The sequence below is a fragment of the Hemiscyllium ocellatum genome, chromosome 42 (genome assembly GCF_020745735.1).
Source record: "Hemiscyllium ocellatum isolate sHemOce1 chromosome 42, sHemOce1.pat.X.cur, whole genome shotgun sequence".
NCBI lineage: Eukaryota > Metazoa > Chordata > Chondrichthyes > Orectolobiformes > Hemiscylliidae > Hemiscyllium > Hemiscyllium ocellatum.
This window is the reverse complement of record NC_083442.1, coordinates 10,611,573-10,623,788: the sequence shown is the minus strand read 5'-3', so window position 1 is coordinate 10,623,788 and position 12,216 is coordinate 10,611,573. Positions and strand designations below refer to the sequence as shown.

General features: G+C 60.0%; 1 protein-coding gene across 1 annotated transcript in view; it reads right to left on the bottom strand.

Moving 5' to 3' along the window:
• The window catches only part of idh3a (isocitrate dehydrogenase (NAD(+)) 3 catalytic subunit alpha), a 48,822-nt gene extending 41,713 nt beyond the window's left edge, over nucleotides 1-7,109 (bottom strand). Inside the window, exon 1 of the mRNA XM_060853625.1 lies at nucleotides 7,035-7,109. Within this exon, the coding sequence (XP_060709608.1) occupies nucleotides 7,035-7,073 (39 nt within the window). The 5' untranslated portion in view covers nucleotides 7,074-7,109. The remainder of the gene's footprint in view (nucleotides 1-7,034) is intronic.
• Nucleotides 7,110-12,216: the final 5,107 nt, after the last annotated feature.

The following is a 12,216-nucleotide window of genomic DNA, read 5'->3' as shown; positions in this document are numbered from 1 at the left end:
TCCCCCCCATCCTCCAGCCCTCATCGCCCCCCCATCCTCCAGCCCCCATCGCCCCCCCATCCTCCAGCCCCCATCGCCCCCCATCCTCCAGCCCCCATCGCCCCCCATCCTCCAGCCCCCATCGCCCCCCCATCCTCCAGCCCCCATCCCCCCCCCATCCTCCAGCCCCCATCCCCCCATCCTCCAGCCCCCATCCCCATCATCCTCCATCCTCCAGCCCCCATCCCCATCATCCTCCATCCTCCTGCCCCCATTCCGCCCCCATCCTCCAGCCCCCATCCCCATCATCCTCCATCCTCCAGCCCCCATCTCCATCATCCTCCAGCCCCCAGCCCCCATTCCGCCCCCATCCTCCAGCCCCCATCCCCATCATCCTCCAGCCCCCAGCCCCCATCGCCCCCCCATCCTCCAGCCCCCATCGCCCCCCCATCCTCCAGCCCCCATCGCCCCCCATCCTCCAGCCCCCATCGCCCCCCCATCCTCCAGCCCCCATCGCCCCCCCATCCTCCAGCCCCCATCCCCCCATCCTCCAGCCCCCATCCCCATCATCCTCCATCCTCCAGCCCCCATCCCCATCATCCTCCATCCTCCTGCCCCCATTCCGCCCCCATCCTCCAGCCCCCATCCCCATCATCCTCCAGCCCCCAGCCCCCATTCCACCCCCATCCTCCAGCCCCCATCCCCATCATCCTCCAGCCCCCAGCCCCCATTCCACCCCCATCCTCCAGCCCCCATCCCCATCATCCTCCATCCTCCAGCCCCCATTCCGGCCCCATCCCCATCATCCTCCAGCCCCCAGCCCCCATCCTCCAGCCCCCATCGCCCCCCATCCTCCAGCCCCCATCGCCCCCCCATCCTCCAGCCCCCATCGCCCCCCCATCCTCCAGCCCCCATCGCCCCCCCATCCTCCAGCCCCCATCGCCCCCCCCATCCTCCAGCCCCCATCGCCCCCCCATCCTCCAGCCCCCATCGCCCCCCCCATCCTCCAGCCCCCATCGCCCCCCCCATCCTCCAGCCCCCATCGCCCCCCCATCCTCCAGCCCCCATCGCCCCCCCATCCTCCATCGCCCCCCCATCCTCCAGCCCCCATCGCCCCCCCATCCTCCAGCCCCCATCCCCATCATCCTCCATCCTCCAGCCCCCATCCCCATCATCCTCCATCCTCCAGCCCCCATCCCCATCATCCTCCATCCTCCAGCCCCCATTCCGCCCCCATCCTCCAGCCCCCATCCCCATTATCCTCCAGCCCCCAGACCCCATCGCCCCCCCATCCTCCAGCCCCCATCGCCCCCCCATCCTCCAGCCCCCATCGCCCCCCCATCCTCCAGCCCCCATTCCGCCCCCATCCTCCAGCCCCCATCCCCCATTCCACCCCCATCCTCCAGCCCCCATCCCCATCATCCTCCATCCTCCAGCCCCCATTCCACCCCCATCCTCCAGCCCCCATCCCCATCATCCTCCAGCCCCCAGCCCCCATTCCACCCCCATCCTCCAGCCCCCATCCCCATCATCCTCCAGCCCCCAGCCCCCATTCCACCCCCATCCTCCAGCCCCCATCCCCATCATCCTCCAGCCCCAGCCCCCATCGCCCCCCCATCCTCCAGCCCCCATCGCCCCCCCATCCTCCAGCCCCCATCCCCCCCCATCCTCCAGCCCCCATTCCGCCCCCATCCTCCAGCCCCCATCCCCATCATCCTCCATCCTCCAGCCCCCATTCCGCCCCCATCCTCCAGCCCCCATCCCCATTATCCTCCAGCCCCCAGACCCCATCGCCCCCCTATCCTCCAGCCCCCATCGCCCCCCCATCCTCCAGCCCCCATCGCCCCCCCATCCTCCAGCCCCCATCCCCATCATCCTCCATCCTCCAGCCCCCATCGCCCCCCCATCCTCCAGCCCCCATCCCCATCATCCTCCATCCTCCAGCCCCCATCCCCATCATCCTCCATCCTCCTGCCCCCATTCCGCCCCCATCCTCCAGCCCCCAGCCCCCATTCCACCCCCATCCTCCAGCCCCCATCCCCATCATCCTCCAGCCCCCAGCCCCCATTCCGCCCCCATCCCCATCATCCTCCAGCCCCCAGCCCCCATTCCACCCCCATCCTCCAGCCCCCATCGCCCCCCCATCCTCCAGCCCCCATCGCCCCCCCATCCTCCAGCCCCCATCGCCCCCCCATCCTCCAGCCCCCATCGCCCCCGCCATCCTCCAGCCCCCATCCCCCTCCATCCTCCAGCCCCCATCCCCCCCCCATCCTCCAGCCCCCATCCCCATCATCCTCCATCCTCCAGCCCCCATCCCCATCATCCTCCAGCCCCCATTCCGCCCCCATCCTCCAGCCCCCATCCCCATTATCCTCCAGCCCCCAGACCCCATCGCCCCCCCATCCTCCAGCCCCCATCCCCATCATCCTCCATCCTCCTGCCCCCATTCCGCCCCCATCCTCCAGCCCCCATCCCCATATTCCTCCAGCCCCCAGCCCCCATTCCACCCCCATCCTCCAGCCCCCATCCCCATCATCCTCCATCCTCCAGCCCCCATTCCACCCCCATCCTCCAGCCCCCATCCCCATCATCCTCCAGCCCCCATTCCACCCCCATCCTCCAGCCCCCATCCCCATCATCCTCCAGCCCCAGCCCCCATCGCCCCCCCATCCTCCAGCCCCCATCGCCCCCCCCATCCTCCAGCCCCCATCGCCCCCCCCATCCTCCAGCCCCCATCGCCCCCCCCATCCTCCAGCCCCCATCGCCCCCCCCATCCTCCACCCCCCATCGCCCCCCCCATCCTCCAGCCCCCATCGCCCCCCCATCCTCCAGCCCCCATCGCCCCCCCCATCCTCCAGCCCCCATCGCCCCCCCCATCCTCCAGCCCCCATCGCCCCCCCATCCTCCAGCCCCCATCGCCCCCCCATCCTCCAGCCCCCATCGCCCCCCCCATCCTCCAGCCCCCATCGCCCCCCCATCCTCCAGCCCCCATCCCCATCATCCTCCATCCTCCAGCCCCCATCCCCATCATCCTCCATCCTCCTGCCCCCATTCTGCCCCCATCCTCCAGCCCCCATCCCCATCATCCTCCAGCCCCCAGCCCCCATTCCACCCCCATCCTCCAGCCCCCATCCCCATCATCCTCCATCCCCATCATCCTCCAGCCCCCAGCCCCCATCCTCCAGCCCCCATCGCCCCCCCCATCCTCCAGCCCCCATCGCCCCCCCCATCCTCCAGCCCCCATCGCCCCCCCCATCCTCCAGCCCCCATCGCCCCCCCCATCCTCCAGCCCCCATCGCCCCCCCCATCCTCCAGCCCCCATCGCCCCCCCATCCTCCAGCCCCCATCGCCCCCCCCATCCTCCAGCCCCCATCGCCCCCCCCATCCTCCAGCCCCCATCGCCCCCCCCATCCTCCAGCCCCCATCCCCCCATCCTCCAGCCCCCATCCCCATCATCCTCCATCCTCCAGCCCCCATCCCCATCATCCTCCATCCTCCAGCCCCCATTCCGCCCCCATCCTCCAGCCCCCAGCCCCCATTCCACCCCCATCCTCCAGCCCCCATCCCCATCATCCTCCAGCCCCCAGCCCCCATTCCACCCCCATCCTCCAGCCCCCATCCCCATCATCCTCCAGCCCCCAGCCCCCATTCCACCCCATCCTCCAGCCCCCATCCCCATCATCCTCCATCCTCCAGCCCCCATTCCGCCCCCATCCCCATCATCCTCCAGCCCCCAGCCCCCATTCCACCCCCCATCGCCCCCCCCATCCTCCAGCCCCCATCGCCCCCCCCATCCTCCAGCCCCCATCGCCCCCCCCATCCTCCAGCCCCCATCCCCCCATCCTCCAGCCCCCATCCCCATCATCCTCCATCCTCCAGCCCCCATCCCCATCATCCTCCATCCTCCTGCCCCCATTCCGCCCCCATCCTCCTGCCCCCAGCCCCCATTCCACCCCCATCCTCCAGCCCCCATCCCCATCATCCTCCAGCCCCCAGCCCCCATTCCACCCCCATCCTCCAGCCCCCATCCCCATCATCCTCCATCCTCCAGCCCCCATTCCGCCCCCATCCCCATCATCCTCCAGCCCCCAGCCCCCATTCCACCCCCCATTCCACCCCCATCCTCCAGCCCCCAGCCCCCATCGCCCCCCCATCCTCCAGCCCCCATCGCCCCCCCATCCTCCAGCCCCCATCGCCCCCCCATCCTCCAGCCCCCATCGCCCCCCCATCCTCCAGCCCCCATCGCCCCCCCCATCCTCCAGCCCCCATCGCCCCCCCCATCCTCCAGCCCCCATCGCCCCCCCCATCCTCCAGCCCCCATCGCCCCCCCCATCCTCCAGCCCCCATCGCCCCCCCCATCCTCCAGCCCCCATCGCCCCCCCCATCCTCCAGCCCCCATCGCCCCCCCCATCCTCCAGCCCCCATCGCCCCCCCCATCCTCCAGCCCCCATCGCCCCCCCCATCCTCCAGCCCCCATCGCCCCCCCCATCCTCCAGCCCCCATCGCCCCCCCCATCCTCCAGCCCCCATCGCCCCCCCCATCCTCCAGCCCCCATCGCCCCCCCCATCCTCCAGCCCCCATCGCCCCCCCCATCCTCCAGCCCCCATCGCCCCCCCCATCCTCCAGCCCCCATCGCCCCCCCCATCCTCCAGCCCCCATCGCCCCCCCCATCCTCCAGCCCCCATCCCCCCCCCCATCCTCCAGCCCCCATCCCCCCATCCTCCAGCCCCCATCCCCATCATCCTCCATCCTCCAGCCCCCATCCCCATCATCCTCCATCCTCCTGCCCCCATTCCGCCCCCATCCCCATCATCCTCCAGCCCCCAGCCCCCATTCCACCCCCATCCTCCAGCCCCCATCCCCATCATCCTCCAGCCCCCAGCCCCCATTCCACCCCCATCCTCCAGCCCCCATCCCCATCATCCTCCATCCTCCAGCCCCCATTCCGCCCCCATCCCCATCATCCTCCAGCCCCCAGCCCCCATTCCACCCCCATCGTCCAGCCCCCAGCCCCCATTCCACCCCCCATTCCACCCCCATCCTCCAGCCCCCATCGCCCCCCCATCCTCCAGCCCCCATCGCCCCCCCATCCTCCAGCCCCCATCCCCATCATCCTCCATCCTCCAGCCCCCATCCCCATCATCCTCCATCCTCCTGCCCCCATTCCGCCCCCATCCTCCAGCCCCCAGCCCCCATTCCACCCCCATCCTCCAGCCCCCATCCCCATCATCCTCCATCCTCCAGCCCCCATTCCGCCCCCATCCCCATCATCCTCCAGCCCCCAGCCCCCATTCCACCCCCATCGTCCAGCCCCCAGCCCCCATTCCACCCCCCATTCCACCCCCATCCTCCAGCCCCCATCGCCCCCCCATCCTCCAGCCCCCATCGCCCCCCCATCCTCCAGCCCCCATCGCCCCCCCATCCTCCAGCCCCCATCCCCATCATCCTCCATCCTCCAGCCCCCATCCCCATCATCCTCCATCCTCCAGCCCCCATCCCCATCATCCTCCATCCTCCTGCCCCCATTCCGCCCCCATCCTCCAGCCCCCAGCCCCCATTCCACCCCCATCCTCCAGCCCCCATCCCCATCATCCTCCAGCCCCCATCCCCATCATCCTCCATCCTCCAGCCCCCATCCCCATCATCCTCCATCCTCCAGCCCCCATCCGCATCATCCTCCATCCTCCAGCCCCCATTCCGCCCCCATCCCCATCATCCTCCATCCTCCAGCCCCCATTCCGCCCCCATCCCCATCATCCTCCAGCCCCCAGCCCCCATTCCACCCCCATCCTCCTCCAGCCCCCAGCCCCCATTCCACCCCCCATCGCCCCCCCATCCTCCAGCCCCCATCGCCCCCCCATCCTCCAGCCCCCATCGCCCCCCCATCCTCCAGCCCCCATCGCCCCCCCCATCCTCCAGCCCCCATCGCCCCCCCCATCCTCCAGCCCCCATCGCCCCCCCCATCCTCCAGCCCCCATCGCCCCCCCTATCCTCCAGCCCCCATCGCCCCCCCTATCCTCCAGCCCCCATCGCCCCCCCTATCCTCCAGCCCCCATCGCCCCCCCTATCCTCCAGCCCCCATCGCCCCCCCCATCCTCCAGCCCCCATCGCCCCCCCCATCCTCCAGCCCCCATCGCCCCCCCCATCCTCCAGCCCCCATCGCCCCCCCATCCTCCAGCCCCCATCGCCCCCCCCATCCTCCAGCCCCCATCCTCCAGCCCCCATCGCCCCCCCCATCCTCCAGCCCCCATCGCCCCCCCCATCCTCCAGCCCCCATCGCCCCCCCCATCCTCCAGCCCCCATCGCCCCCCCCATCCTCCAGCCCCCATCGCCCCCCCCATCCTCCAGCCCCCATCGCCCCCCCATCCTCCAGCCCCCATCGCCCCCCCATCCTCCAGCCCCCATCGCCCCCCCCATCCTCCAGCCCCCATCCCCCCATCCTCCAGCCCCCATCCCCATCATCCTCCATCCTCCAGCCCCCATCCCCATCATCCTCCATCCTCCAGCCCCCATCCCCATCATCCTCCATCCTCCTGCCCCCATTCCGCCCCCATCCTCCTGCCCCCATCCCCATCATCCTCCAGCCCCCATCCCCATCATCCTCCATCCTCCTGCCCCCATTCCGCCCCCATCCTCCTGCCCCCATCCCCATCATCCTCCAGCCCCCATCCCCATCATCCTCCATCCTCCTGCCCCCATTCCGCCCCCATCCTCCAGCCCCCAGCCCCCATTCCACCCCCATCCTCCAGCCCCCATCCCCATCATCCTCCAGCCCCCAGCCCCCATTCCGCCCCCATCCTCCAGCCCCCATCCCCCTCATCAGCCCCATCCCCCCCCATCCTCCATCCCCCCCCATCCTCCATCCCCCTCCATCCTCCATCCTCTCTCAGTCACAGGCCGCGGTCTCCCTTCCACCCACACACCCGGACCTGGCCAGGCCCGGTCCATTGAGTCAGCCTCAGGTTCCCCACCCCGGCCTCACAGCAGATTCCCGCCCGCAGTTCACCGCTACTCCCGGAGTCTCCACAGTTCACCTCTGCACCGGTTGCCCTTACCGCGTTCCGCCATCCTGTCAATGTCGCTGCCGCTGCCATGTTCACGCTGCAAGAACCACCGCTCACAGCCCCGCCTTCCGTTACCATAGATCCCACTCCGCCAATCAGAGGCGGCTAACGAAACAGGTGCCGCCTTCCTGTATTTCCATTGGTTTGAGTGTCTGCCCATCAATGCTGGAAACCCCCACCGCGTCCGACCTCTAGATTTCTATAGGTTGTAAACTATGCCAATTAACAGGTCCCGCCTCCCCATGTCAGGGATGACCCGCCCCATGTCAGTCGCCTGGACCCAATCCTGTCAATCACTAAGACCCGCCCCCTGTCAATCAGCATGTTCCGGCTCCTGTCAATCACCAAGACCCGCCCCTCAATTACCATGCACCTAAACTAAGTAGGGGAGGAGGGGGCGGGGGGGGGACAAACTGGAAGTTTAAGAAGGAAATTGAAGGGAAAGTTAGAATAAGGGAAGTGAAGAAAGACAACGTATCAATGAAGCAGAAAACTCAGAAAGGGATCAAGCCGTAAGGTTGAGTGAGATTGGGGTTGATAGGAAGGATGAGGGTAGCAACAAATTAAAAATACTATATATGAATGCATGAAGCATTAGAAATAAGATGGAATACGATCCATATGTATAACCCCTACGTTCCAGCGGCTGATGTCATGACCTTCCTGGGAAGGTACGTCCAAGTTGAGGGAGAAGCGACCAATGTGATCAACCCCTTTGGGATCTGGACCAGTAAGCGGCAGGTCAGGGTAACTCTGAGGGTCGATGATAATAGGAACATTCCCCACCCACCCTCGAGCTTCACAATTGGAGGGAGCAGAGGCTACCTGACATATGCAGGGCAGCAGAAAGTGTACCGAACCTGGGGGAAGGCGGGGCACGTGGTGGCGGATTGCAAGGTGACCAGCAAGGTCCACCCAGACAGCAGGGAAACGGAGACTGGTGGCACCCAGAAAGAAGAACAGGCTGGAGTGGAGGAGGCAGCAGCCAGCAAAGAGACACAGCAGCTGATCCTAGCTCTAGCTGGGCGGATGGAAGCAATGGAGGAGGAAGTAATCGAGAAGGCAGAGGAGTGGATACTTATTAAAAACAGGAAGAGAAAATCCTGCCAGGCCCCCAAAGCCTCCCAGCAAAGGGGGAAAAGACAGCTTCACGAGGGAGAGACGGCTGGCTCTTCGGATGGGGAAGACGGGCGCAAAGAAGGTCATCACCACCAGAAGAAGAGACAGAGCGCCATAGATAAAGAGGAGGGCATTTCCTCCCAACCAGGAAACAACGGACCCCCAAAGTCCACCCTCCACCCAGTGAGAACCAGGGGGTACCCACTGCCCCACAACTACAGGTAACTGAAAGCTGTGATCCTCTGACAGTCCCATTGTCAGACACAGAACTGGACGGTGCAGACCCTTGCTTTGGCTCAATGACACCAGAGCGGATAAATGACCCCAGTGAGGAGCTGGATAGCTACCTCAGCCCAATGAAGGTCCAGCAGTTTGTGCTCACCATGGGGATGCAGACAGCTACCCCAGAGACAGGACAGTCAAATGGACAATGGTAACCCCATAAACTGGGGGTTAAAGAAGGTTCCTTTGCTATCGTATAACAGGGCACCCACTCAGTAGGTGGGTTCTGCTGAAGCCACAGCTAAATAATAAGAGACTGGATGGTTAATAAAGGGAACTGTAAATAGGAAAACTGTAAATTCGATTAATTCAATCTGTTCTTTGTAATGTTAAGACATGCAATGTATATATCTATGAACAACATGACAAATTGTACGGGTACCAAAGATTTAATTTTATGAATAAAGTATATTTTGAAATTTTAAAAAATGAGTTTGAGGTTCAAGGGGGCCCATGCAGTCATTTGGGCTCTGCTGACGCCTCAGCTAAATATATGGGCATATGATTGAAAAATGTACAGACCTGTATATAAAAATGATAATTTCTGATCTCTGTATGTAAATGTTTACATATGTATGGCATGACCAACTGTACAGCCCATCAAATTATTTTATGAATAAAGTATATTTTTGAAATAAAAAAAAGCTTGAGGCTCTTTTGGAAATTGGCAGCTACGATATTGTGGGGATAACTGAGACGTGGCTTGAAGTGGACAGGGCCTGGGAAATGAATATTCAAGGATATATGTGCTATCGTAAGGACAAACTGATGGGCAGAGGGAGTAAGGTGGCCTTGTTGGTAAGGGATGATATTCAGTCCCTTGCGCGGGCGGGGGGGACCTAGAATCAGGGGATGTAGAGTCAGTATGGATAGAGCTGAGAAATTCTAAGCTATCTACAGGCCCCCAAACAGTAGTATGGATGTAGGGTGAAAGTTGAATAAGGAGCTGAAATTGGCCTGTCGCAAAGATGTTACTCCAGTGGTATGGGGATTTCAACATGCAGGTAGACTGGGAGAATCAGGATGGTATTGGCCCTCAAGAAAGAGACTTTGTGGAGTGCCTCTGAGATGGATTCTTAGAACAGCTGGTGCTGGAGCCTACCAGGGAGAAGGAAATTCTGGATCTGGTATTGTGCAACAAACCAGAATTGATCAGGGACCTCGAATTGAAGGAGCCATTAGGAGGTAGTGACCATAATACAATAAGCTTCAATCTGCAATTTGAAAGGGAGAGGGTACAATCAGTAGTGACAATATTTCAGTTGAATAAAGGGAACTATGGAGCTATGAGGGAGGAGCTGGCCAAAGTTCAATGGTGCAGTACCTTGGCAGGGATGACAGTGGAGGAACAATGGCAGATATTTCTGGGTATAATGCAGGAGATGTAGGATCAGTTCATTCCAAAAAGGAAGAAAGATCCTATGAGGAGGCAGGGGTGGCCGTGACTGATGAGGGATGTTAAGAAACATATAAAGTCAAAAGAGAAAAAATATAACATAGCAAAGATGAGTGGGAAAACAGAGGACTGGGAAGCTTTTAAAGAACAACAGAGGATTACTAAGAAGGAAATACACAGAGAAAAAATGAGGTACGAAGGTAAACTGGCCAAAAATATAAAGGAGGATAGTAAAAGCTTTTTTAGGTATGTGAAAGGGAAAAAAATGGTTAAGACTAAAATTGGGCCCATGAAGACAGAAACAGGGGAATATATTACGGGGAACAAAGAAATGGCAGAAGAGTTGAATTGGTACGTCAGATCTGTGTTCACTGGGGAAGACACAAGCAATCTCCCTGAGGTAACAGTGGCTGAAGGACCTGAACTGAAGGAAATTTATATTTGCCAGGAATTGGTGTTGGAGAGACTGTTAGGCCTGAAGGCTGATAAGTCCCCGGGGACTGATGGTCTACATCCCAGGGGAGTGAAGGAGGTGTCTCTAGAAACCGTGGATGCGTTGATGATTATTTTCCAGAGTTCGATAGCTTCAGGAGGGTGGCTAATGTTGTACAACTTTTTAAGAAAGGAGCGAGAGAGAAAGCAGGAAATTATAGACCAGTTAGTCTGACCTCAGTGGTGGGAAAGATGCTGGAGTCAATTATAAAGGATGGAATTATGACACATCTGAATAGCAATAAGAGGATAGGTCAGAGTCAGCATGGATTTATGAAGGGGAAATCATGCTTGACTAATCTTTTGGAATTTTTTGAGGATGTAACCCTGAAGATGGACAAGGGAGACCCAGTGGATGTTGTGTATCTAGACTTTCAGGAAGCCTTTGACAAAGTCCCACATAGGAGGTTAGTGAGCAAAATTAGGGTGCATGGTATTGGGGGAAAAGTACTGACTTGGATTGAAAATTGACTGGCTGACAGGAAACAAAGAGTAGTGATAAACGGCTCCCTTTCAGAATGGCAGGCGGTGACCAGTAGGGTACCGCAGGGATCAGTGCTGGGACCGCTGCTTTTTACAATATATATTAATGATATAGAAGATGGTATTAATAGTAACATTAGCAAATTTGCTTTATACCCTAGCTTAATAAAAAAAAGATTATCTTATATTTAAAGTTAACAATTTAATTAACATTAACCTCTGTTTGAGGAAGAACATTCTAAACTTTTAAATGTAGAAGTGCTTTCTAACATCTTTCCTGCGTGACCCTGACCTAATGCTTAGGCAATGCTCCATCATTCTAGAATCTTCAACTAGTGTAAGTACTTCATCTTTATCAACCCTGTCTTTCCCTGTGAATATTTTGAAACCTTTCTAATCTCTCCTGATCACATAATCACTGAAAGCCAGGTATCATCCTTGTAAACCTGCATTGAACTCCCTCTAAGGCCAAAACATCCTTCCTAAGGTGCCCAAACTGCTCACAGTATCCTAAGTGGAGTCTATCTACAGTTTTGTATAACTGCAAAATAACATCTGCATCCATATACCCAGTCCTTTAGTTATGAAGGCCAGCATTCCACTAGCAATCTTGACTATTTTCAGCACCTATTCGTGGCATTTTAAAGAGTTATGCACCTGAACCCTTGTTGGACATCCACTAAATTCTAAAAAAAACCTGATCTATCCTTTTTCAGCTCAAAATGGATAATCTCAAATTTGCTTGTATTAAAATCCATCTGCCACAGTTTTGTCCTTTTGTCCAGGCTTCAAGAGGAGTCAGTTTGGAACAAAAGCAGAGGGTGAACTCTCAATTGGTGCCTGTATATTTCTTCAGCTGGGACCAGTATTTCCAGACCCCTTTCCCTCACATGTCAACACTAGTGCATGTGTCACCATTAATGATAACCTCATAGGGACCATTGCACTTAGGGGTGAAGCCAGGTTTAATGGGTAGAGTCTTAACCATAACTTAATACCCGCTGATGGGACTACGAGACAATCCTCTAATTGCCTCTGTTCATCCTGTCCCTCCTGTTTGAGCCTGACTGTTTTCCACATCTCCTTCAACTGGGCACGCAGTTCAAGCACATGGTGATGTATTCTATCGCGGAGAGGGCCAACATCGGAACTCCCCCCATGATGATGGACTCGGGCAGTTGCATTGCCCTACCAGTCATCAACTCCTAAGGGATAAAACCAGTCAACTGGCTTGTGATGGACTGGAATCGCATGAGTATCGCAAGCAGGATCTCAGTCCAGCATTTGTCAGAGTCCTGCATGACCTTAGCAAGGGAGGTTTTAAGAGTTCTGTTCATTCACTCCACCGTGCCAATACTTTGTGGATGGTAGGGTCTGTGAAATTTTTGTTTAATGCCCATC